General features: G+C 40.9%; 1 protein-coding gene across 1 annotated transcript; it reads left to right on the forward strand.

Annotated features, from left to right (window-relative positions):
- Positions 1–136: 136 nt before the first annotated feature.
- Positions 137–26,338, forward strand: SHPK (sedoheptulokinase). Its single transcript, XM_075196944.1, has 7 exons — positions 137–413; positions 6,690–6,831; positions 12,205–12,388; positions 15,088–15,240; positions 17,872–18,047; positions 22,024–22,224; positions 24,846–26,338. Exons 1-7 carry the CDS (start codon positions 270–272, stop codon positions 25,235–25,237), a joined length of 1,392 nt encoding a protein of 463 aa, XP_075053045.1. The 5' UTR covers positions 137–269; the 3' UTR covers positions 25,238–26,338.
- The last annotated feature ends 239 nt before the right edge of the window (positions 26,339–26,577 follow it).

A 26,577-nucleotide genomic window follows, 5' to 3' on the forward strand; every position in this document is an offset into this window, starting at 1 on the left:
ATGAGCTATGTTCTAAATAATACAATTAAATATGTTACATAACGTGTTAAAACAAACTGTCATTAATGTACCCGTTTATTAAGCGATCCGCCATTTTTCTGAAGACCGTATTTATGGTACAGTAGAATACACAGGGCTTTATGACAATGGTCCCTCTGGTGGAGTCGAGAAGAAAATATTCTGTTAGCGCAACCCGCTGTTATGACAGCCTAGGGCAGTCCCGGACGGGGTTCCTCCTGCTACAGGTCGGTGACAGACGATAGTTACAGATGGAGGAGGGTTCCATAGTCCTGGGCATTGATGTGGGCACAAGCTCAGTGAAAGCTGTGTTACTGGAGCCTACATCCGGGGATGTGGTGGAGAGCGAGACCCGGGACACCAAGGCAGGGTTAGAAAGTGAATCTGGAACCCAGGTGAGACAGATCACTGCTCGCCTCATTGTACCGCAGCAAGGCATGCTGGTGCTTATAGTTCTACACAGGCTGTAGAGCTACAGACTGCACAATGGTGCCCTAAACTGCTGATGTAAAGCTGTAGCGTTATACATAGTACAGACCTGTCAAACTTCTCAGAAGTTTTCTCTCTGATCTACTACAATATGGTGATTGTTATTCATATAACATGTAATCCCTACGGCAAGATATAGGGTTAAATCGTGTTCTTAAATAAAGGCATCATAACTTATATCTAAACAGATTTTATTTGCATCAATTTAGTTATATCTTATGGGGCTCTTCTCATGCTTGTCTATCACTAAAGCTAGGTACACACTACAGAATTTTCCACCAACTTTTTATGCCAATCGATTTTACATGCAATCAATGGTCCGATCGCTCGGTCCATGGACTGCATACACACTAGTTTTGTTTAGGACGATAAAGGGAAGAGCGGACGTCTCTTTAGCGACTTTTTACAGCCATGTTGTCGTGAGCAATGAATGTAATTTCGTACTCACTGTTGTGGATCGGACAGAAACTTATACACACTATACAATGGAAACGAGATTGGAACAAAAATATTTAACGGTACGACAAACCAAATGAGGCGGCAATCATTCACTTGGGCAGACTTTCGACCATCGTGTCACTACACACACTGACCCGACTTTTGAACGAGAGGTTGTATGTCGGCTGATTGAGCCGATTATTGGACGAAAACTGTGTAGTGTGTACCTAGCTTAAGACATTAAACCCATCCAACCTTTCTCCACTCACTATTGTTTTTTTAGGTACTTAATTTTTCTCCAAGACTTATTGAAAAAAAAAACTCAGCGTCATTTATTATCTAATAGTGTAATGGGTACAAGATTACATAAACGTGTGTGTTTTACACACTGAAATAATTGTGACCTTGCAAAAAAAATCTATTTATGCGCAGATATACTAATTTGTTTGCTTAGTGTATATATGTCTACATTCACTTCCATAGAAATGCAACCTTTTATTGAATTGCTAGTCAAGATGAAAATGTGCATGTGAAAACATCACTTCTAAGTCCTGCCACTTTAAGAATACATCTGGTCTGTCTTTATCATGTGTCACATATACATTTCAGTGGTTTTATTACATTGATAGAGTTGTGTCTAGACATGTGCTTTTCCGTATAAATAAAGTGTGCCTGTGAGCTGCATAAGGCCTCCCATTGAAAGATATGTGAAAGCGCGTTCACTGCTACCTCCAAGGACATTTAAAGCAGTGTGTTTTCTTTTATCTGTGTACAGTAAAGTTCAAACAAATATGCCCTTTGTTCAGGAATTAACATGGAGTGACCTTAAAAACAGAAAAAGGTACATTCTAATCACCTCATCAGGTGTATGCAAACTGTACTTCTTCATCTTTTGTTAAACTATCATCCCCAGCTAAACATACTGGTAATTGTAGTTTAGTAAAACCATTATAAAAGTCATATAATAAAATGCTATTTATGAGCGGAAACTTTATAAAAAGTCATGTCGAAGTCAGCAAATTGGATAAAGTCATTTCAATTAATATCGAGCAAACTTGGTTGTCTTTGTCTGAAAAGATGCGTAGAGCACGCTACAGCGTGGAAGGGCGTATCCAGCCGCAACACGTGGCAATAACAGTTTTTACACTTTTATACACATTCACACAAACACACATTTGTAATTAGTACACATTAATTGTAGTTACAACACATAGTTATTTATGTCAAAATATAGTAGTAATTATGTTTAATATTATAAGTTATATGCATGTTAGTAAAACATAAGGTTCAGGTTATAGGAAATGTCATGTCTGGTATCATTTTAATCCCCTATTCATCAGCAGCTGTCTGGTTCATTTGCCAAAGAAATCGCACATTGCATACTCTAGTTATTAATGTTAGGGAATAAATGCTTAGAGCAGCGGTTCCCAAAGTGTGTGCCGCGGCTCCCAGAGGTGCAGCGGAAAAACCAGGGAAAAAACAAACAAAACATAAGCTTGCCAATCCGCGCGGCATCGGGACCCAGCGCCTCCTCTCTCACACAGCTTGTCACTATTTATTATTTTATTATCATTTATTTGTTGGGCGCCACAGGGTTTTCGCAGCGCCTTACATAATACGAACAGTAGACCATACAGGGTAAAACATCACAGAACAATAAACACTAAGTACCAATGCTTCGGAAACTCCGGGCAGACATGTGGAGTGAGGGCGGAGCAGAAGAGTCGGTATGAAGACAGGAGGGAAGAGGGGCCCTGCTCATACGAGCTTACATCCTAAGGGAGGGTGGACAAAACAGGCACGAAGGGAGGCAGTGATGCAATGGAGAAAAAGGGACCAGGGGAGAGGAGGGAGAACAAGCAGAGTGGATGAGGGGTTAAGTGGATGGTTGGTAGGCTTTCAGGAACAGGTGAGTTTTGAGTGCCCGTTTGAAGGAGCACAGATTGGGAGCGAGACGGATGGAGCGAGGGAGGTCATTCCAGTGCAGGGGGGCAGCTCGGGAAAAGTCTTGGACTCGGGAGTGGGAAGAGGTAATGAGAGTGGAGGAGAGGCGACGGTCGTTTGCCGAGCGCAGGGAGCGAGCGGGAGTATGAATGGTAAGTAGGGAGCAGTAGACTGGGAGAGAGCTTTGTAAGTGGTAGTAAGGAGTTTAAAGAGGATTCTGTAAGGGAAAGGGAGCCAGTGTAAGGCCTGGTAGAGAGGGGAGGCAGTGGAGGAGCGACGTGAGAGAAAGATAAGTCTGGCAGCTGCATTGTAAGGGAGGGTGGACAAAACAGGCACGAAGGGAGGCAGTGATGCAATGGAGAAAAAGGGACCAGGGGAGAGGAGGGAGAACAAGCAGAGTGGATGAGGGGTTAAGTGGATGGTTGGTAGGCTTTCAGGAGCAGGTGAGTTTTGAGTGCCCGTTTGAAGGAGCACAGATTGGGAGCGAGACGGATGGAGCGAGGGAGGTCATTCCAGTGCAGGGGGGCAGCTCGGGAAAAGTCTTGGACTCGGGAGTGGGAAGAGGTAATGAGAGTGGAGGAGAGGCGACGGTCGTTTGCCGAGCGCAGGGAGCGAGCGGGAGTATGAATGGTAAGTAGGGAGCAGTAGACTGGGAGAGAGCTTTGTAAGTGGTAGTAAGGAGTTTAAAGAGGATTCTGTAAGGGAAAGGGAGCCAGTGTAAGGCCTGGTAGAGAGGGGAGGCAGAGGAGGAGCGACGTGAGAGAAAGATAAGTCTGGCAGCTGCATTGAGTACAGATCGGAGCGGGGCGAGATGGGAGAGAGGGAGGCCAGTGAGGAGGAGGTTGCAGTAGTCCAGGCGGGAGATGATGAGTGCATGGATGATGGTTTTGGCGGCGCCTTGTGAGAGGAAGGGTCGGATGCGGGCGATGTTGCGTAGTTGGAAGCGACAGGCTTGAGCAAGGGATTGGGCGTGGGGGGCAAAAGAGAGAGAGGAGTCAAGGGTGACACCCAGGCAACGGAGTTGGGTGACAGATGAGATGGTAGTGTTGTTAACAACGATTGAGAGGTTGTGGTGAGAGGGGGGTCTGGAAGGAGGAAAGACTATGAGATGTTAATTTTGAGAAAGCGTGAGGACATCCAGGAGGAGATAGCAGAGAGGCAGTCGGATACACGAGAGGAGGGTGGACGAGAGATCAGGAGAGGAGATGTAGAGTTGAATGTCGTCAGCATAAAGGTGATACTGAAGACCAAAGGAGGAGATGAGCGCACCAAGGGAGGAAGTGTAGAGCGAAAAGAGAAGAGGGTCAAGAACAGAGCCCTGGGGGACTCCTACTTGGAGGGGCGTGGGGGCGGTGGAAGAGCCGGACGTGGAGACAGAGAAGGTGCGGTTTGCAAGGTAAGAGCAGAACCAGGCATGGACAGAACCAGAGAGGCCTAGAGAGAGAAGAGTTTGCAGAAGAAGGGGGTGGTCCACGGTGTCAAAGGCCGCGGAGAGGTCGAGGAGGATAAGTAAGGAGAAATGACCCCTGGATTTGGCTGATAGGAGGTCATTGGTGACTTTAGCCAGGGCAGTTTCAGTGGAGTGGAGGGGGCGGTAACCAGATTGGAGAGGGTCGAGGAGGGAATTGTCCGAGAGGTATCTGGTGAGACGACAGCAGACTAACCGCTCAAGAAGTTTGGAGGCATAGGGGAGAAGAGAGATAGGACGATAATTGGCGACGGAGGTGGGGTCGAGGTTGGGTTTTTTGAGGATAGGAGAGATGAGAGCGTGTTTGAATGAGGAGGGTACAACACCAGAGGAGAGTGATAGGTTGAAGAGGTGTGCCAGGTAGGAGCAGGCAGTGGGAGAGAGAGAGCGAAGGAGGTTAGAGGGGATTGGATCAAGGGGAGGGAGGAGAGAAAGGAAAGAGGGAGCGAACTTCATCGCCTGTTGTGTGGCTGAAGGAGCTCCAGAGTTGTTTGTTAGAGGGAGGTGAAGCAGTAATGGCAGTGGGAGAGGGGTTGGAGGAGGAGATGTTGAGTCTGATGGCTTCAATTTTGGAGGAGAAAAAAGTGGCAAAGTCATCACCTGGGAGGGGGGGGGAGAAAGGAGGGAGTTAAAGGTGGAGAAGAGACGACGGGGATTAGAGGACTGAAAGGAAATGAGGGATTTAAAGAAGGTTTGTTTAGCCAGGGAGAGGGCAGAGCAGAATGAGGAGAGGATAAATTTAAAGTGAAGGTAGTCAGCCAGGGAGCGAGATCTCCTCCAGAGGCGTTCTGCAGTGCGAGAGCACTTTTTAAGGAAGCGGGTGAGTTTGGAGTACCATGGTTGGGGGATGAGACAGCTTCGGTGGATGGGAGAGGCAGGGGCGACAGCGTCAAGGGCAGTAGTGAGGGAGTGGTTGTAGAGACAGGATGCCTGGTCAGGGCAAGTCAGGGAGGGAAGGGGAGAGAGGAGAGAATCAAGAGTGGATGAGAAGGAGATGGGGTCGATTGCATCAAGGTTGCGTCTGGTGAGGGTGGCTTTAGGCGGGGGGGGAGCAGGGGAGGAGGACAGAGTGAAAGAGAGGAGATGGTGGTCGGATAGTGACAGCTGCGTGAGAGAGGAGAATGCTGGGTCCCGGAGCCGCGTGGATTGGTAAGTTTATGTTTTGTTTTGTTTTTTTCTGGCTGGCAGAGGGGACAGAGAGGGAGCGTGACAGAGGCCAGAGGATGGGACAGCGTGACAGAGGGAGAGGAGAGGGGACAGCGTGACAGAGGCCAGAGGAGGGGACAGCGTGGCAGAGGAGGGGGACAGAGGGCAGAGGAGGGGGGCAGCGTGACAGAGGCCAGAGGAGGGGGACAGAGGGCAGAGGAGGGGGCAGCGTGACAGAGGCCAGAGGAGGGGGACAGATGCCAGAGGAGGGGGACAGAGGGTAGAGGAGGGGGACAGCATGACAGAGGGTAAAGGAGGGGGACAAAGGGTAGAGGAGGGGGACAGAGGGCAGAGGAGGGGGCAGCGTGACAGAGCCCAGAGGAGGGGGACAGAGGCCAGAGGAGGAGGACAGCGTGAGAGGGGGCAGAGGAGGGGGGCAACGTGAGAGGGGGCAGTGTGTCTGGATGCAGAGGGGGCATTTTTGCATACAATTAAATAAGTATTTCTGTCCTGACCTAAATACTTATTACATGTTTTTGACCCAACTACTTCTAAAACAGGACTGCTCGGTAATTATTTTGGAGGGGTGCCTTGAAAAAATTATGGAGACTCTAAGGGTGCCGCGAACTGCAAAAGTTTGGGAACCACTGGTTTAGAGTGATACTGACTATAAAATGCTAATAGACTAATTGAAACCGGAGTTTTGGCGGGAAAGTCGGAGCACATCCCCTGGAGAGATGACCCCCACCTTTGGATATTTTGGTTTGAACTGGCCTATGACCTGCAGTACCCTGGACCTTCCTGAAGCCTGGACCAATAGAAGCAAGCCACATCATTTACATTGTTTTACTGTATTTCTGACTGAATATAAGCAGGAGCTTTGGGCTTAGTGAGCAGTCTTCTTTGACCATAGACTTCAGACCTGAATGACTGTTCACTGGATCCAGAGCGCCTGCGATAAGTAACGGCTGTACTTATTTCATTTCGCTTGAATTATTCTGCTACTTTTGGATAATAAATCTTTGTGCGTTGGAAACAAATCGAGATTCGACAATCGTTATTGGATAGCGACAGAATGTGCATAACAGTCATAACAATAACCTAGATAGTTTTACTATTGAACCTTGTTGAGCATCAGACATAACAGTTTATTATCACCGCTTGATTTTTCTTAATCTGTTTTTAGGTAAAAGAACAAGATGTTGGTCGAATAATAAGTGTCCTAAATGATTGCTTGACTGCCCTACCCAGAGAAAAACTTCAAAAAGTCTCACGGATCGGGGTGTCTGGGCAAATGCATGGGATTGTTTTCTGGCGAACAAACCAAGGTGTAATGTCCAGGTGCTATTGATATTTGTGTGTATGTATATGTGTATGTATATGTGTGTATGTGTATGTGTGTGTATATATATATATATATATATATATATATATATATATATATATATATATATATATATATACATATACAAGTTAACCTGTGCCAGGGGCGGATCTAGGCAACTGCTCTACCCGGGGCGATTTTAGGGGGGGGGATTTAGGCCCCGCCCCTTTCTAATTTCTACGACTGCACAGTATGTGCAGGTCCATTCAGCATTGGCAGTGTGCTGTCTCGCTGCTCTGATTGTGTTTAAAACACAATCAGAGCAGCCGGGCAGCCGTGTGCAGCCGTCAGCAGCAAGCCCCTGCTAGGGGGGGCGATTGCCCGCCCTGGATCCGCCACTGACCCGTGCATGATACTCATGCATTCTAGTCAAATCAAGCTACTTAAGGTGTTAAAAAGGTTCTTGTCATGCATTTGGGCCATAGCCCAGGCCTCAACCACTCCCCACTGTCACCCCCGGCAACCACCAACCACTCCCAACTGTCACTTCTCCTTCAATAAATATATATATATTTTTTTTAAATCTTTATAAACACTTTTAACAATTAACAATTAAAATTAACAAATTAAAAACATCTTCGTATACCAAATTTCAGCCCTTTCTGATTTTTTTTTCCACACACACTAAGAATTTAGTAGGTCAGTGTATAACTCCGCCCAGCAGGTGGCGCTGCAGCTTGGTTTTATTTTTTCCACAGACAGACAGACTAACACACGCCACTAGACATTTATATTATAGAGCTATATATATATATATATATATATATATATATATATATATATATATATAATGTGTGTGTGCTGGGCTGCTTGCATATGTGCTTTTTCTGCTACATTTTCTTTCCTCCGATATCCTCTACTGAGGTCAAGGGTAGACATACATCGGGCTCCTGCCAATCAGTTTAACATTTCATCTACTCTAGGCATAGGATAAACATCTGTGATACGATCTTGTTAAGTTTACAATAGTCTGTAGAAAACTGGGTGTTACCCTCTTTCTTTGGAATTAGTATGATGGGTGAAGCCCAGAGGCTGTAAGAGGGTACTATTATTTTAAGGGTTAACATCAAGTTGTTTTATCTCGTCAGCCTTGACTGATTTGGTAGGCTAAGCTTCATAAGGGTGGGCAAACGTCAACACCACTTAATTGATGATCCATTTAGCCTTTCAAAAGTTATTGCTGAATACATTACTGGATTCATATAATAGATCACTTAATCCTGCTCGTCGATTGTGATCTAGTTGTTCATCTCCCTTTATGTGGGTTACTGTCTGTTCAATGAATGGACTCTTGTAGTAGGTTTGGCAGATTTAGTTTTGTTCATCAGTAGCTGCCTTGGTATCCTCTGTATCTTAATATATCTTCATCATATTTTATGTAAGTTTTTTTGCTACCTGACATTGTCTGGTATCCCAACTACATATGTTGTGTTATAAAGATGTTGTGTTTTTATATGGCGTCCGGCTCAGGCCGTCTTTCTGTTTTGTGAATCAATTAATAACACTTTAGAACCCACTTGAAATGCCTCTGTGGTTTGTTGATTGTACCAGGCCTTTTGTTTGCTTTGAATATCAGTAAATGCTTCCTATCTTTATCCTAACCAATCCCATCTTCCGCTCTAATGGGAATTCAAACCTATATTACCATAGGAATTTCAGAATATGGATGGCTCCCTTTTTAATGTTCTCTAAGTAAGTTCAAAGTGACTTGACTCCACACTGCTACCACAAACACTTCAATACTTGGGCCATATATTGAGGTCGCTTAGCTTACAAGATTTCACAAATAAATCCCACTGTAAAAAATACTTGGATTAAAGCATTGGGTCATTAATTTAATGTAGCACCACTCCCTTGAGATATCAGGTGACATAATCCGCTATAGTCAGTATGTATTGTTGCAGAGTTCGGGTGGAAAGGCCAATGAAATTAATAGGCTCCCTTTGAAAAGGCTCCTCAATTACTGTCATAGGATGTAACCGAGCGCAACATCAATTGCTTGTTTTCCCGATGTCTGAAATCTGTTGCATGTCTGACAATATGTTGTAGCCTATTAGGACATTCTTGGTCAACACAAATCTGATTGAAACATCTCTGAGTAATTCCCGGGTGTCCAGCGAACACTGCATCTCATGAGTGTGACTATACTATATATATTGATTCCAAATACTATACTATAAGTGTAGTATTTGGAACCAATATCTTCTGGGAAATACACTTTGTTTGTTGGCTTCCCAGGGTCTGTCGATTGGGGGGTGGTTCTACAGTGCAGTCTAACTTCCCGTTTTACATAATGACATGCTCTTCTGTTTTGGCTGTGGCTTGTCCTTAGATACTTTAAACTTGGGCAATCTTGTATTCTCTCTAAAGGCAGTTTACTTATGTAAGTCACCATCCGTGATCTCTTGTCTTACCTCATTGACCCTGAAGCAAACAATAGCGTCAGCAGTAGGATTGACCACAGTAATGTAACACTGAAGCTTAGCCATAATGTTGCCCAACAAAACGTCAGCATGTAACAATAGCATTACGGCTACCACAGGAGCAGTAGATTTTTGACCACAGTCTAAGGTGAGGTACAGGTATTTTATTTACATATTCCTCCAGCCAGAATTGCTTGAGTTTCCCAGTAACACAACACCAGAAGAGGTGATAGAAGTCTTAGCCAGTTTCTAAAAATCCCTTGAGTTTTATTTAATGTTTTCGGCTTTACTGCAGCTTGTGCTCAAAGAGCCTCAAGTCCATTTAAGAAGAATGTTCTCAAAGGGCAGGTGGCTTGTAAGTGACCCAAGCAACTACATCAAAACTAAGCTTTATTGGTGTTGGGAGCAAATTGTGGTGGGGGGAAAGGAAGACTGGGCCATGATAGGGTAGATGGCTTATTTTCCTTTAAAAGGTTCAACTCTCCTCCCATATAAGTAGACTGCTGTAAATTTGTCAGGCAATCTGCGTCCAGGGTGCGTTGCTCTACAGATTGTTCTTTCTAGTATAGATGTTTTATATCATATAGCTGCTTAACATGATATTCCCTAGTTCAGTTTTCAAAGGCCAGAGTTAGTTTAGTAGCAAATTTTAAAAGTGGCTGTTGTGACATAAGATTATTAATAATTCTGAAGTGAGAGAACATTTATCCAGAATTATTTTATTTCACTTCTCCATAATCCGCTCCTTTCTGTGAAGTGACGTTATCCCCAGCCCTTCCTTCTAGATTTTGTAATCCATTCGTCTTTTGGCACATTATTATGTTCACACATCAAAACTTTGCAAATGAGCCTCAATCTTAGTCTCCTGGATGAGGACACAGCACTTTCATGGGGCGATACCTCTCCCTCAAGTTGCTTCTCCTGAATATTTTCATTAACTTGAGCTTTTCAGCTGCTGCATCGGTATCTCCTATTAGTTCTAACCTGTGTTGAGACTCAGCTTGTACCCTATCAGTGAAGTCAACACTGACTTTGTACATCTGGAGAGCGTTTGTCTTCCCCAACTATCCCCAAGATAAAAGCACTAGGAAAGCTGTGTACATGGCAGATAACTGGCTAAGGGTTAGTGGATTGTTATAAATTGAACATATTCTGATTTAGCTAACATTATTAGTGGGATAGCTGGTGGAGCTGGGCCCTCTCCTTTTTCTTCTTAATAATCTTGCAGAAGGTCTGGGAAGTAGGGTTTCCATATTTTCAGATGACATTACAGTAATGGAAGGGTTCATTTACAATTAAATACATAAACAACCCCAGTTTGTGTCTTTCAAGACAGTACAAAGATTTGTCTGTTTGCACCCAAAACCATACAGGTGACAAGAGGGTATCCAGTGTGACTGGGGAACAAAATTTTCACTACAGACATAGAAAGGAATTTTCACAGATTCCCCTGGTGCATTGGATGCCCTTCATATAGGAAATAGGATCAATAACATTACTAATTACTATGGAATCAAGTAGCTGGAAGTATATACAGTATATTGTTTTCGTTTTTCATTTAGTCAACATCTAAGTAAAGTTTTTGGGCCTGAGTCATTAAGGCAAAAAAGGAGTAGATGTTCTCTGGGACAAACCATGTTGCAATTCAAGGGGTGCAAATGCGTTTATTATTTTGCACATAAGCTAAATACTGGCAGTTTTTTCATCTAGCACAGAAATACTTGCTAGCTTTATTATTACACTGAAATTTAAGGTTGATCTAGGACATGCCCTTCCCCAACTATAAATCTGTCCCCACATTTTAAATTTACCTCCCCCTCCAATGCAACATGGTTTTGCCCAGGTGCAAATGTTACTCCCTTGTGTTTTTTTCTTTTTTTTTTTTTTCTTCCCCAATTTTTTCTTCCCTAATTATGTAACCCCCACATCCCTTTTGTTTCCTGCACCCCCTATGCTATACACATACCTGGTCTGGAGAGAAAAAAAAATAAATATATATATATATATATATATATATATATATATATATATATATATATAATTTTTAATAGTTTTAATGAGTACATTAAACAATTTGAGGAATTATTATTTTGCCATATCTGAAGTTAAGGGCTACGTTTTGGGATTTTTTTTCCCCTCTGTGAGGTTACATTGGCAAATGCTACAATTTATAGAGGGTTGAACTTGATTGACTATGTAACTATGTACTTGTATTTGGTGTGACAGTTATTTAAATCGTATAAAGGGGTGGAGAGGGTGCCTTTAAAGGGATGTTCCATGCCTTTCTGAAATATACAAAGGGCATAATTTACAGTTAGGAGCCAATGCAGCTAAAGAGTGCACACGGGAAATACCGCCTACTTCTTTATGTGGCACTTAAATGCTGGGCAGCTGTATTTTAACACTGGGATTTAAAGTGTCCCCTCTCCCAATTCAGACTTTGTCCACATATTTTAACTTCAAACCCAGCATCCGCAGCGTTACATTGGTTTACCAAGTTGCAACATTGCACCTTCTAGTAGTATTTATTCCTAGCTCTCAATGAGTCCCTTAGTGGTTTTTCTCCCTACAAAATGACTTGAAATTTAAGTATGTACCTCACTTTTTACCTTCCAGGTGAACCTCTGCGAGAATGCACAATTTCTAGGTACACTTAAGTAGTATAAGCACAAGCAAGTGACACGTGTAAGAAAGACTGTCCCAATGTCTCTTAACTCTCTTAATTTAAGTCATGAATTAAAGTCAACCGAGCAGTATTTTAAGAGGAAAAGTATAGTTTATGGAAGTGAGTAGAGTACTAGCTGGTTGTACTTAATGTGAGGTCTACGCTTTCTGTCTAGGGTACTGACTACATTTTGGTCATTGAAATGTTTTTTTATTGTTTTTTTTATAAGGATGCCATTGGGTTAACAGTGGAAACCTGAGAGTCTTTGAGCCCAGAGAAGTCAGCCAACTCATTACCTGGGAAGATGGACGATGTAGTACAGACTTTTTGTCCTCTTTACCTTCGCCGCGCTCTCATCTCAATATAGCATCAGGCTTCGGTTGTGCTACTATATTCTGGTATTTAAAGAACAGGTAAATTATACCATGGAGGTATTCTCCAGGCTTTTATATAACTTTAAAAGTGAAATTACAAAAATTAACATGCATATTAATGATGCCTCAGGTTGAATTTTAAGAATGGTTTCCTTCACCCTCCCACTGGGTATGTGCAGTTATTGGTATAACTTTGACCCTTGCATAATAATGGCCAGACACTATAGGAAGACAGCATGTAAAATTGGGGCTGTAGATTTGAATGGTATGAATTAGAACAATTATACTAATATTTAACACTCTTTTGACTTTCTTGTTTTACCTAATGAAGTGCCAACTTGTTTAGCCTAAACATATTTAGCACATGGTGTGGCTATTCTTACACTGGTATACTATCAACACTTATTACATTGCACTTGGTCCTATTCAGCGTCACCTGTACAACGACTTAATGGTGGAGCAAGGAAGGTCTATACATTATTATTATTATTATTATTGTCTTTTATTTATAAGGATCCGCAGCGTCATACATAGAGCATAGGTAAAACAGAACTCTGCTTACAGGGCAGTGGAAACAACATAAACAAAGTGCAATTAAAATAAATTCAGGTACACAGGGTAAATGGGTATAGATGAGTTACAGAACAAAGAGAAATTAGGAAGGTAATGGAGAAAGGGTGGGGAGTAAATTAAGGCAGGCTGAACCTGTGTCCAGCAGTATGGGTTCAACTAACAGGATCGGGGCAGTTGTGGAGATACAAAGGTAAGGAAAAGAACCAAAGGCAGAGATGCAGAAAGGTGGCTGGGGAGCCGAAGGCAAGGTAAACAGGAGGAAGAGGATGGAGGGCCCTGCTCAACTGAGCTTACAATTTAAAGGGGAAGTGCATACTGACAAGAATCACAAAGTGGGGAGTCAGGGTGAAGGGACTAGAGCTCAGAAGGGAGAGATAAACAAGAGCGGGTAGTAAGAGGAACGGAGGAAGAATGAGGGTGAGGTATAGCACGGTTATTGAAGGATTGGGAAGGGGAAATGTTGGACATAGGAAGGGTAGGGTTTCCTGAACAAATGGGTTTTAAGGGAGCGTTTCAAGTTTCGCAGGCTCGGGGACAGCCTAATAGAACAAAGGAAGATCGTTCCAGAGAAGGGGGCAGCACGGGAGAAATCTTGAATGCGGGAGTGAGACGTGGTAACCAGATGGGAGGTGAGGTGGCGGTTGTTGGCTGACCATAAAGGACAAGAAGGAGTATGAATGGAGATAAGGTTGGAGACTGAAGAGCAGTGGCGTTAGAGAGGGCTTTGTAGGTGAGGGTGAGGAACTTGAAGGGGATTCTGTAACGGAAGGGGAGCCAGCGCAGTGCTTGACAGAGAGGGGAGGCAGATGTAAAACTGCAAGAGAGGAAGATCTCTAGTTGGGCTGCAGCATTGAGTATGGACTGAAAGGAGCGAGACGGTGTGCAGGGGAGGCCAGTCAGTAGGATGTTGCTGTAATCAAGGCGGGAACTGATCAGAGAATGAATGAGAGATTTGGTGGCATCAATGGAGAGGTGGAAACAGCAGGATTGGGTAAAAGATTGAATGTGGGGAGTGAAAGAGGGAGGAGTCAAGGATGACACCCAGGCATCAATATTAGGGAAGAGAGGAGATGTTGGTATTACCAATAGTGATGGGGAGGTGTCTCTTGTGGGAGGGAAAGCTATAAGTTAAGATTTGGCCACGTTTAGTTTAAGGAAATGTTGGGACATCCAGGAGGAGATGGCAGAGAGGCTGCAGGATACCTTAGTGAGGAGGGAAAGGGAGTGGTCAGGAGAAGAGAGGTAGATTTGGTTGTCATCACCATAGAGATGGTACTGAAGGCCGAAGCATAAGTTCACCCAGTGAAGAGGTATACAAAGAAAAGAGCAGGAGGCCGAGGACTGAGTCCTGAGGGACTCAGATGGGAAGTCTCGAGGAAGAGACAGTGCACGCCTATCTCTCAAACCGCTCTATATTTACGGGAACGTGAGGAAAACAAATCTATAATTATTAGTCTCCCTAGTCTGTTCAAGTAATTGTATATATGATTGCAGCATCAATAAATAAAGGAAGGTCATAAATAATATAATCATTATTCATCCCTCGATAACTGTTATTTCCAAGTGATTACATTATATTTATTTTACAGCTGAATAGGTTCTCATTCCAATATATATTTTATGAAAACAATATGAAGTGTTGATAAATTGATCATCTCAATTAATTTGGAGCCCTTGGGCAATGCCAAATAAAGTATGAGCATAATAATTTTATGGTGGTTCTTGAAACATGAGTTAAAAATATAGATATATATATAATATATTTAAAGGAATCACGATTATCATTAACCACATAATTTACCATCCACCATTCTTGGATAAACTGAACATTATCATTATTTCAGAGCATTTTCTATCACATACATATATTTACTGTACAGAGTTAGTTGTAGACCTGTGACATGTGCATAAAACAGGAAGGTATACCGAACCGTATGCATCATACCGTTGTCAGATTGTTGTGGAAACAGTTGTAAGAACAGACACTGCATAAAAACTATGCCCTTATTATGTTATTTTAGGGGTTTGTTGTTTTTTTCTGAGCAAATGTTATTATAGTATGATTAAATTCCAATTGTAAAGTAATCCAAAAGGTTGTGTGTCTTTTTTTTTTTTTTTTTTTTTAATAACCTCTCTCTTATAGAAAAACTCTGTCTTTTGATCAGACCAGATTTCTTTCGGCAATATAACACTGCTGGAACAATCCAGGACTATGTTGTGTCTATGCTGTGTGGGCTACAGAGACCTCTGATGTCTGTCCAGAATGCAGCTAGTTGGGGATATTTTAACACCAGATCCAAAACGTGGAATATTGACATGTAAGTATTTTGTAGTGCTGTATATGCAGTGGTGTAGCAAGGAGCCGTGGTGCCTGTACATGTCCCCCGTTCCCTTCAGTACTAAAATGTTGGACATGAAAGGGCGGAAGAGAGGTAGCCAGGGTGCACGGCCAGCTGAACTGGGGAGTCTCTGGAAGAACAGCCATCATAGCCAGCCTCCAGAGACCCTCCTATAACAGGTGATATATGTAGTGATCCCTCCAAAAATTTCCTGAGTGAGAGACATGAGGATATACATTTTGTACAGGCAGTGTAATAAAGATACAGGTTGCAGCCAGAACCTTACAAAATAAATCAATGGTCCTATGAGGACCCATTTCACTTTCTATTGCCATAGAAGGTTCAAAGCAGTGTCTGTGTCTTTGTTTACTAAGTTATCACTCAAGCTGGGTACACACCTAAGCAATCATTCTTTAGATGCAATTTCTGTAATGATTGACAGCCCCGATGAGCATGCGGATTCATGTGTACACACCTACACAATTTACCTTCAGTTCTGATTTTCATATCTCATAAACATCTGCTGAATAGACATTTTTCCATTGTTGATAGCGATTTTTAGGAAGTTTAGAAACACAACTCAATAGATGCTACCTGTTTTGGTGCGATAAAACATGATCATGGGAGCATTCTTGCAATATCTGACCAAAATGTCATGAATTGTGTGATCTGCATGATAATTGCATAGCTATGTACCCAGCTTCATGGCCACATCTTTCTTTGACCCTGTCAATATCCTAAATGTCAGGGGTGCTTACTTATGTAACCTGTTCTCTCACTGATCCTGGCATTCATTTCTCTTGTTCCTTCTGTTCTTTTCCCTTTTTGTTCAGTAGTAACAGCAGGGCATTTTCTGAGACTATAGAGGATAGGTAGAACATGTGCTTGATAATTACTAATTATTAAATAATTTAGTCTAAATGTAATTACTATTTAATATAGTAATGTAAATGGGTGAGCAGCAGCCAGCATGCTGCTTCATGCTGGCAAGATGCAATACATTCACACCACACTATTTGTATATGCTAATATTCCTGGCTGTGGTCACGTAAGGCATTTAATGTAGCAGGACAGGATGATATGGCTATTTATGTATACAACAAGTCATTTCCTACATCATTGTGAAACAACTTGTAAGAGAAGTATTTATTCATAAACATGTATAACACACCGCACCAAGAAAATCATTAAGTCTCCCTGTATATGTCAAAATCCAAAAGTGTACATTATTTTGCCAATCATATTTGCCACAAGAGCATAGAACAGCGAGGGCGTCGTCCGCCGACACACGTTTCGCTATAAGCTTTAGCAAGGCAAGGCTGCTCTATGCTCTCAGACCTATAATGATTTTTACTCTATAATTGATCCAGGCAATCCATATAAAAGTGTGGAACCCTTGTACAATTTTCTAATAGATCTATCCATCTATAAGACTAATAAAAGATCACATTAGACGGCTATAATCAAAGCTACATCTGCACTTATCATGGAAGTGAGCTCTGCTGAAGAGACAGGCATTTATATATAAGATGAAAAGAAGATTGTACTGTGACAATTGAAGCCATACTTGCATATATTAGGTGAGTGAACTCTTCTGAAGGGATTGGTTTATTACATAAGTTAGATAGCAAGGACCCCATTGTGAGCAGTATGAAGTAATCAAGGAGCACAAGTCGGAAAGAAAGTGTTGTCCTTTGAACTTATAGATGGAGTAAGAAAACAAAATAGGATGAATAAGCTCCATGTATAAATAAAATCAGACACGTGAAATTGGAGGGATAAGCTCCATTTCTATTGTGTCAGCTGGTATCACAATGTACTAACTATGCAGATTTTGTCATGGTAAATTGGATCCTGAGAGAATCTTTGTACAAGGGTCCTTGGTAATAACTATACTACCAGGGATACCTACCTAATTGTATTTCAGGTACAACTGGATGTACTTCAATAGTTAATATGCACAACTAGAATTAAGTGCAAGATAGAAATTAAAGTACCAGAGACCAGTATGATTTGATATAGAATGGTTTATTAGGGGTCATAGAGTGATACTTTATTAAATACATGTCTGAGAAATATATTCGCATTTATAAATAATAGTTAATATATCTTAAGAATATATATTAAGGTTTATCTTTATCTGAACAGCGTCACGGCTAGGCAGCATAGTTCTGTCTATTTTAATAGTTTCTTTTTTGGTCATTATTTGGTATTCACACTTTAATACTTCGCTACAAGTTTCTTTATTTCATGAACATAAGAAATTTCAATAGAGATCATTTTTCTTTTAATATATTGAAATAAAGATTGAGTTTTTAATGAAGTATCATTGTCATTAGAGTGCCTGAAACAAAACACACCTTTCTTTCTTTCCTTCCAACTCAAGTATTTATTCATGTTCCAGACTAGTGGAATGAATATGGCGGTTCTCCTGCAAATGTTGCACAATGCTATGTGAAAAGACAACGCAATTATAATATAATATACGGCTGGATTGTTGTAGAATGACAAATGAAAACTCCATAATATACACTAGTTCTCTATAGCTAAATTTTAGCACCATTAGATCCATACACTGAGATAGGTGGGTAAATACTGCTTGTGTTTTAGATTACAAGAGTGGGGGTTTCCAGTCTCCCTGCTCCCTGACATTCTGGATGCTGGGTGTATAGCAGGGAAGACTTCCTATGATTGGTGTGGAATTCCACAAGGGACGGAGGTTGGAGTGGCCTTGGGAGACTTCCAGTGTGCAGTGTATTCTTCTGCAGCCGAGAGCACAGATGCAGGTACTGTATATTCAACCAATTGAATTATTTACATTGGACTGAAAGACTGTATATAATGTAGTATCTATGGTATATCTATGGTATCTTCCTTGTCTCACCACTGGGTGCTCCCGCACTAATAGGCATGTTCCTGCTGTCTCTAGATTGTAAGCTCTCACATGCAGGCCTCTGTCTACCCCTGTCTCATGTCTACACCTTATCTGTCAACCTCTTATGTCATTATTCTGTTTCTGTGTATGATTTAGTTTTATGTTTAATTTATTATACCTACTGTCCTGCACTGTGGAGTTTTGTGGTGCCTTATAAATATTGGTGTTTTAGTTTGGATACGCATGTTCCCGCTTGGTGCTCTAGTACTGATACGTATGTTCCCACCACAAACGCACATACACATTTTTCCGCAGTGTGCCATAACACGGATACGGTGACGGCTGCTCTAGCGTGGATATTCATGTCTCTAGCGCGGACACCCATGTTGCCGCCGCGTGCTCTAGCGCGGACACCCATGTTGCCGCTGCGTGCTCTAGAGTGGACACCCATGTTGCCGCCGCGTGCTCTAGCGCGGACACTCATGTTGCCGCCGCGTTCTCTAGCGCGGACACCCATGTTGCCGCCGCGTTCTCTAGCGCGGACACCCATGTTGCCGCCGCGTGCTCTAGCGCGGACACCCATGTTGCCGCCGCGTGCTCTAGCACAGTATTTGCTTGTTGAAAATTGTGGCGATAATGGGAAATTAGCAATCCTCATGACACTCAGTTTGGCTGGTTTGTCCAGGACAGCCTATATGCCAGCTGGAGGACCCAATACCTCAATGTCATCGTACTTCACTAAGGTAGAGATCAGTTGAATAAAGCCAAATATTTTCCTTATTTTTAGAACTACAGACACTTGAGAAAACAAATTAAATTAATAATAGCCAGGAGCATCACCATAACCCAAAATACTCTGCAAAGCTCACCAATCAGCAGATGCTTGTAGCCTAGAATATCAGTTTCCCTTCCACCAACACAAGCATATCTTCACTACAATACTGCAAGGTACAATCCCTGCTTAAAGTCTCCCTTCTTCTGGTAAGCTCACAGCTTCGCTGAAACCACTGAGCCTTCACTGACGTTCTTGTATACTGTTCAATCCTCTAGACCACTGGACTCTGAACCACTTAGTAGTCATGTCTGCACCAATACCTTGTTGCCCCGGCTGGCTCACCCCCTTTAAACTCTCTTAAATTCCCATGGGTGTGAGGCTTGTGGAAGGCTGTCTCTAGATAGAGATCTGGAACATCATTGGCTCAGCAAGTCCTATGGGGATGGCACGGTGTTCGTCCCTAGTACTTGGATCCTCTCCGGGCCTCCTGTGGTGCTGACTCTGGGTGGTCTTCCAGAGAAGAGGAAAAACAAAAAGTCCTTGAATTTTCATACAAAAGAGCTCAATTACTTTAAGTTCGTAATGACCCTGTTCCCTCCCCTGGTTAACCTGTTTGAATCTTTTTGGAAAGTTCTTGCTTTCAACCCGGTATTTGTTAAGATCTTGCCGACCGCTAAAGCACCACGCCTTGCATAGTTCCGATTGATCAGCAGATAATGGGTTGACATGACGGACAAAAAAAAGGATGTGATAGCAGTCCGATGATGTAGCTCCCTTGGGGAATATTTCAAATGACTCCCTATTACGACAACCCTGGCTACATTTAAATACAGAACCTTGACACAGTTTACAACAGAATATAGCATTGTCAATATGGATTCAATACATGCATTTCTCATCTAGAAAGTCCCCACATGGGTTAATCCTTTATTGCATAGGTTGGCATCCTTCCCCATTATACCACAGAAATGCTATGTACTTTTTCTTTTATTGTAAAATTTGAATTTTGTCAAAACTAAGTAATTATAAGAAACACAATACAGACATTAGTCTCTATGCTATAATTAACAGGGTTTATATTCATTGTAAGTGTGGCTACATGCCAGAATGACACTTTACAAACCACATCTACAGAGTCTCCACAATGTCCATAACTAATAATTTATTAAAGACCCCAAAACAAGGATTGTTTGGCTATTCATTCCATGTTTTTGTAGTTAGACCAGCATACGAGTACATGTCTTGGGACCTACGTGTCTTACATTTCTGACAATACTATACCATATTTTATATTTCTTAATGATGCATGCATTGTATACATATTCCTCTCCATCCTCCTGTTTTTTTTTTTTGGTTTTTTTTTTTGATAATAAATTTAAGCAACGTCACATTCTGCTCTTCATGACAAATGTTTGCAGTGGTGATGTATGCCTGATCAATAGAGATTGACATACATACACTACGTCGCCAAAAATATGATGACTCCCCTTCTAATTAGTGTGTTTGGCCATTTCAGCCACACCCATTGCTAACAGGTGAATAAAATTAAGCATACAACCATGCAATCCCCATAGTCAAACATTAGCCGTAAAATGGGTCATATTACTAAGTTACAGTAAAATACAAAATAAAAATAAAACAAATTCACACCAAATAAAATATAAGGTTAAAGCAACAATCCCACATAGTTTTTTTTCCCTTTAAATGGCAAGTTAAGTTAGTTTTAAGCATAACATTTGACTTGGCTACAAATCATCTCCATTTCAAAAGCTGTCTGGATGGAAAAGTATGGTTGCCTAACACAGACATGAACCCTTAAGTGCAGCTACAGAAACTACGGGCTAGATTTACTAAGCTGCGGGTTTGAAAAAGTGGGGATGTTGCCTATAGCAACAAATCAGATTCTAACTGTCATTTTGTAGAAGGTACTAAATAAATGAAAGCTAGAATCTGATTGGTTGCTATAGGCAACATCCCCACTTTTGAAACCCGCAGCTTAGTAAATCTAGCCTTACGAGTTTAATCCTCAAAGTAGTTAAATAAATATTTTTTTCAATATTATTCAGTTATTAAAGTTTAGAATTATATGTTTTGATTTTGTTTATTGCAATATTATTATTTTTAAAACAAGCTACGTAAACCTATTGTATACTGTTTTGTATTTATATTTTGTCTCTTGAAAATATAGCTTTTTTAAAAAAAAAAAAAAAAGGAACAATCTATGTGAGCAGCGGTATATATAACCCGGCTAAGATAAATGGTTCAATAATATACATGTATTCTACAATAATATGTCATTTCAAAAAAGCAGCTCCCGCAGCACAAGAACATTGCTGAATAATCACACATAACAGATTTTACTGTGTCATTATTTAATAGAAAGAAAATAAGCCGTCAAGAACCCTCCCTTGTGTGAAAAAATGAGTACTCTCCATTATACAGGAGCCTGTAGAAGTAATCATTTTCTGTGTACGTTTATCAGCCTATCTTCTCTTACAATCAAGAGATAATGAAGTACACCTGATTGCTATTTTATATAGTCTTATCAGTGTCTGGAGGTGATGACACATGAATAACTGGCACCGATATGGAATACAAGGAGAGATCTCTTGGCCAGAGACCCGTTATCTAAAAAGTTCTGAAACATGAATAGAAAAAAAATATAACTGTATTTCTGAGATATTGTCATATGCACAAACATAACACTAGTGATTTTTGTCATGGTTACTATGAGGACGTCTGCTAAACAATTTAAAGTGAAACTTCAGCCTGCACTTTTATTTGAATAGTAATATGTGCATAGTACATGTTTGCTGCTGCAGTACTTTTGTTGTTGCTTATGATGAAACCCTTATCTAATAAACCTAATGTCCCATGCATCCCGCAGAACAGATCCTATACCTGTATATAGCATTTCTACCTTAACTGTATAAAATAATTCCCATCCACGCCAATGGTAGCCCACCCCCATATAGTACATACAACAACAGAGAACCAGGACCATTTCTTTATAACGCTGTGTCTGCTCACATGACAATTTAATTATTTTTATATTATCTATATTTATGCTATATATTTATAATTAGACTTTTTTTTTTCTTATTATTTTAAGTCCTGAATATTAGCACTTCCGCTCAGCTGACATTCTCAATGCCAGCGGGATTCCAGCCTGAAGACCACCCCAGTCCTGCCGAAGCTGTGACTTATTTCCCTTACTTCAAGGATCAGTACTTAGCGGTCGCTGCTTCTCTGAATGGAGGAAATGTTTTTGTATCCTTTGTCACAATGTTGGCTCAGTGGATGACAGAGTTAGGTAAGTACCAATCTCATTAAGCAGAATATGTAAATTGGGGATTTACCCTAGCTCAGTGTTGGCTAACTTGTGACACTCCAGGTGTTGTCAAACTACAAGTCCCAGCATGCTTTGCCAATATATAGCAGTTTATTGCTGGAATGGTATGCTGGGACTTGTAGTTTCACAACACCTGGAGTGTCACAGGTTAGCCAACACTGCCCTAGCTGCATGCAGTGATTTGGAAACTCAGTCTTTATGGTGCTATAGGGAAACAGTGTTCCCCATTCACTTTGATGTTAAGGCTTTCTGACCATATCATTGCTCCAGGACACCAAGGTTTCCTGTTCAGAAGTTTGCAGCATTGTTTATTGCTCACTGACCTGAACCTGATCATTATCATGTCCCCTATTCCACAATTTAAATATTGCAGAGCTTTAGCTGTATTTCCTGTTTTTGTATATAGCTATATTTCCTGGTTTTCAGCTTTCCGGGTAATAGATGCTCATTATGAACACAGAAAACGGCTGTTAAATTAAAATAAACTAACACAGTTAGATAAGTGCAGTCTTGTCTCATTACCTCTCTAATTTCCTGATCTCATTAGCTGATGTGTTGTGAAGACAATAACTATTCTGCGATTTCTCTGGATAAAAAGCATTCCTGTGGGTTTCTGCAGAGCACAAATTTTCAATGTAAAATACAAGATTTTAAACATTGTTCTGTGCTCTTATGTTGGTAGTGTTGACGGGATATTGTTATGTTACATTCACAAATATACAGGTTAAATAAAAATACTAAAATATTTGGTAGCATGAAGACTTACTGTGGTCAGTAAGGCTGCAGGTAGAATCCAATCATATAGTTTCAGTCAAGGTCATAATTGTGGATGTTGTAAAATACTGTTTCATAAAAAAATCTAAATGTGTTTTAACTGGAATTATGGGCAGCACAGTGGCTAAGTGGTTAGCACTTCTGCCTTACAGCACTGGGGTCATTAGTACAATTCCTCAACCTGGCCTACTCTGTGTGGAGTTTGTATGTTCTCCCCGTGTTTATGTTGGTTCGTGTGGTCGAGTTTCCTCCCACACTCCAAAAACATACTAGTAGGTTATTTTATTGCCCCCACCAGTGGCATTTCAGACCTTCTTTAATAATATTTGCTTCTACATTTACTTATTTACTTGTTGACGTTTGACGGTTTACTTCATGATACGCTCGTCTGCCTTGGGCCCGCCAGGGACCTCGGAAGGCGACAGGTTGTATCGGTGGGATGAAGCCCTCAATATATAGTACACCGATGCTATATATGTCTAAAGTCAATATAATAGGCATTCTACAGTTATTATGTAGTAACTACATGGCTGGATGAAGCATTTTAATTGCACTCTAATAATAATTTATGTAATGATGCACCATCATAAAAATAAATAAATTAAAATAATAAACGACTGCATTAACTGCTAAAAAGTATTTTATTTGTAGCAAATACATTTAAAAATTACATTGCAGATGTATATTTTCATTTACTATCTCATCTGTGTAAACTGAGTAAAAATAAACACTCATTTAATTGTCATATATTAGTGGTACAAATCTTCTTTGAGGGCAGTGTAATCATTCACTGACTAAATTTGTGGAAATAATTGTCATGATGCCTACCCTATTCGAAAAATGTCTCCATGGGGTTATTTACTAAACTGTGGGTTTGAAAAAGGGTAGCTTTTGCCTATGGCAACCAATCAGATTCTAGCTGTCATTTTGTAGAATGCACTAAATAAAAACTAGAATCTGATTGGCTGCTATAGGCAACATCTCCACTTTTTCAAACACACAGTTTAGTAAATCTAGCCCCAAGTGTTTATGGCTATATGCTTTCCATACAAAATGGTATTCACGCTGCTTTGTTCAAACACAATGATGTCTGGTGTGTGATGAGTGGGTGGGGGCTGGCCATAGACCGTGTACTGCATAGGTCTGTCCTCCCCGAAGATGAAGACGTTACAGTAAAGGCGAATGCTGGGTATACACTGTTAGATAGTGTTTCTAGCAAGCGATGATGGTAAATAGGATGACAGGGTTTATATTGCAAAAAAAAAACTCTTTGGGTCTTCACATTTAATTCCTAAAAAAAAAAGAAAAATCATTCAATTCCTAAAAATATTATTTTTATTTTAAAACTATGACCACTGATATACATATACATACATTTACATGTTTTAGATTTAAATTAGATGTTCTTTCCTCGATCTCTTTGCCCTAGATTTTTATTTATAATATATTTTAATAATATCGTTGTTTAGAAAAAAAGTACTTACCTGCCTAATCCTGCCTCCCACAACATTACGGCTTCTCTTTGCGTCAGTAAACCTGTCATTGTTTATAATACAGAGTGCCTATGTGATAAACACATGTCTAACTCACCCATGGCATACCTGCCATTGTATGTGTGGCGATTCTTATTTTAAATATCTGCCCCCAACCATACTTATTAGTAAAAAATTAGATATTTTTTGAAGCTACTCTTTTAAGATCCCTCCATTAAAAAGACAAAAAAGTATTTGTCTAACTCCACTTTTGTGAATCTAAATTTGGATTGAGAATACATTACTTTGCATTGCGTTTTTTTCTTTGTTTTTCAGGTTTCGAAACTTCTGATTCCAACATCTACAGCAAGGTGATCAATGCAGCTTTGTTTGTAAATGAGACCCAATTTACAATCTGTCCCACACTCTTTGGTGAGAGGCATGCACCTGACTGCCTTGCTTCTGTGTCAAACATGACCTCTACAGGCCTGTCATTGGGTCATGTGACTAGAGCCTTGTGTCGCGGGATCATCGAGAACCTTCATGCCATGCTGCCATCCCACCGGCTGAAAGAATCTGGGATTAAGCGGATTATTGGATCTGGCAATGCTTTGGCAAGGAATGCTGTGTTAAAGCAGGAGGTGGAGAGAATCTTCCCTTTTCCTGTGGTCTATGGAAAGGATGTTGATTCTGCAGTAGGCGCTGCCATGTTAATGGTGAAACAGTAAATAAATATTAATCCTATGACCTCTAATATGGGTTTTAATGTAACAAATTTGCATTAGGGAAAAAAAATTCTGCCTTTGCGGCCGGTCTGTTCAAATGCCAACTGCTTAATAATATCTGGGAGCTATCTCGGTGGCTTAGGTGTGCCAACACATAATGAGGTTTCTTGCCACCTATTTATCTTTGTTTGGTCAGATCCTCTGTATTTGCCTGGCTAAGGAAAATGTACAGTATCTGCCTTCTGACATCCAGTTTCCAATACTATAGTTTGTTATTTACTCATACAAATATTAGCTATGATTAAATGGTGCTTTGCAGAATAATTTCTAAGTCTTAAAACAACTACAGCATCATGTTTGAAACAATAAACTATGTTTTCTTTACAATTGTTTTAAGTATATTCAGTATTCTTGCATGAAATCCAACCATATTTCTAGATCACAACAGAGATATTGATGGAATTGTGTAACTGGTGACCCACTACAATACAATGTAACTGCTACAGTCAGGGCTAGTGGCAGAGAGGAATGATAAGTAAAGCAGTAGGAAAAAGCATGTGGTAAGGGGTTCATTAAGATTACATCCTAAGATAAAGCAAAAAAACTAGACAGTTGTGAGTCTGGTCACAGATAGTGAAACTAAACATGTTATCAAGTAATTTGCAAGATTTGTACATAAACATTGGGAGTGTTTTTTGGCTGTAGGAAAAGCTGGTGTAAGGATCCCTGGGATTGTGAATGGAGAGTGAAGGGCGGTCTCCATTCATCAGGCCTATTTCGGGACTTCCAGGTAGCTAGCAAGTTGCTGGCTAATCAGGAGTTGCACCCGATTGGGTGCTGTTAAAAAGCCATGAGCTTGTTCCCTCACACTCTCAATACATGGGTAGGAGTTCAGATGGCTCCTGAGAGATGCTGTAATTTGTGACCCTTAATTTCTGTTATTTTGTATGTGTGTGGGACATTAGGTCCTTCACTTTAGAGAGATGTTCCTGTGTATTAGTTAGAATCCATACAGGCAAAGATTTTGTTTATATTTTGTTGACTTTGTGGATGTACTATGTTGTACTATAGTGGATAAAACGAGCTACGGCTATTTGAACCAAAGCACTGGACTATTGTGATATATTTGGCTGATGTGTTTGAAGTGTAGATGTCTACCCCAGGAGACGGTACCCGTAACCCTATGTTGTGACAATGTCTGTGTGTGTATGTGTGTGTATATATATATATATTGTCAGGTACCATATAATATAAAATTCTCAAATATAAACTGCATACAATTGATAAATGAAACAGGGCTTATCTGTATAAAATCCTTCCTTATCCCACTTCAGTCTGCTTGA

This window comes from Mixophyes fleayi, chromosome 2 (genome assembly GCF_038048845.1).
Source record: "Mixophyes fleayi isolate aMixFle1 chromosome 2, aMixFle1.hap1, whole genome shotgun sequence".
Lineage (NCBI taxonomy): Eukaryota > Metazoa > Chordata > Amphibia > Anura > Limnodynastidae > Mixophyes > Mixophyes fleayi.

What these genes read in the sequence shown, in the direction of transcription:
- SHPK (XM_075196944.1), top strand. Translation starts at nt 270, where the DNA reads ATGGAGGAGGGTTCCATAGTCCTGGGCATTGATGTGGGCACAAGCTCA. An exon ending in TTCTGGTATTTAAAGAACAG is followed by an intron (nt 12,389 to 15,087) that starts GTAAATTATACC and finishes TCTTTTGATCAG; the next exon opens with ACCAGATTTCTTTCGGCAAT. An exon ending in AAAACGTGGAATATTGACAT is followed by an intron (nt 15,241 to 17,871) that starts GTAAGTATTTTG and finishes CTTGTGTTTTAG; the next exon opens with ATTACAAGAGTGGGGGTTTC.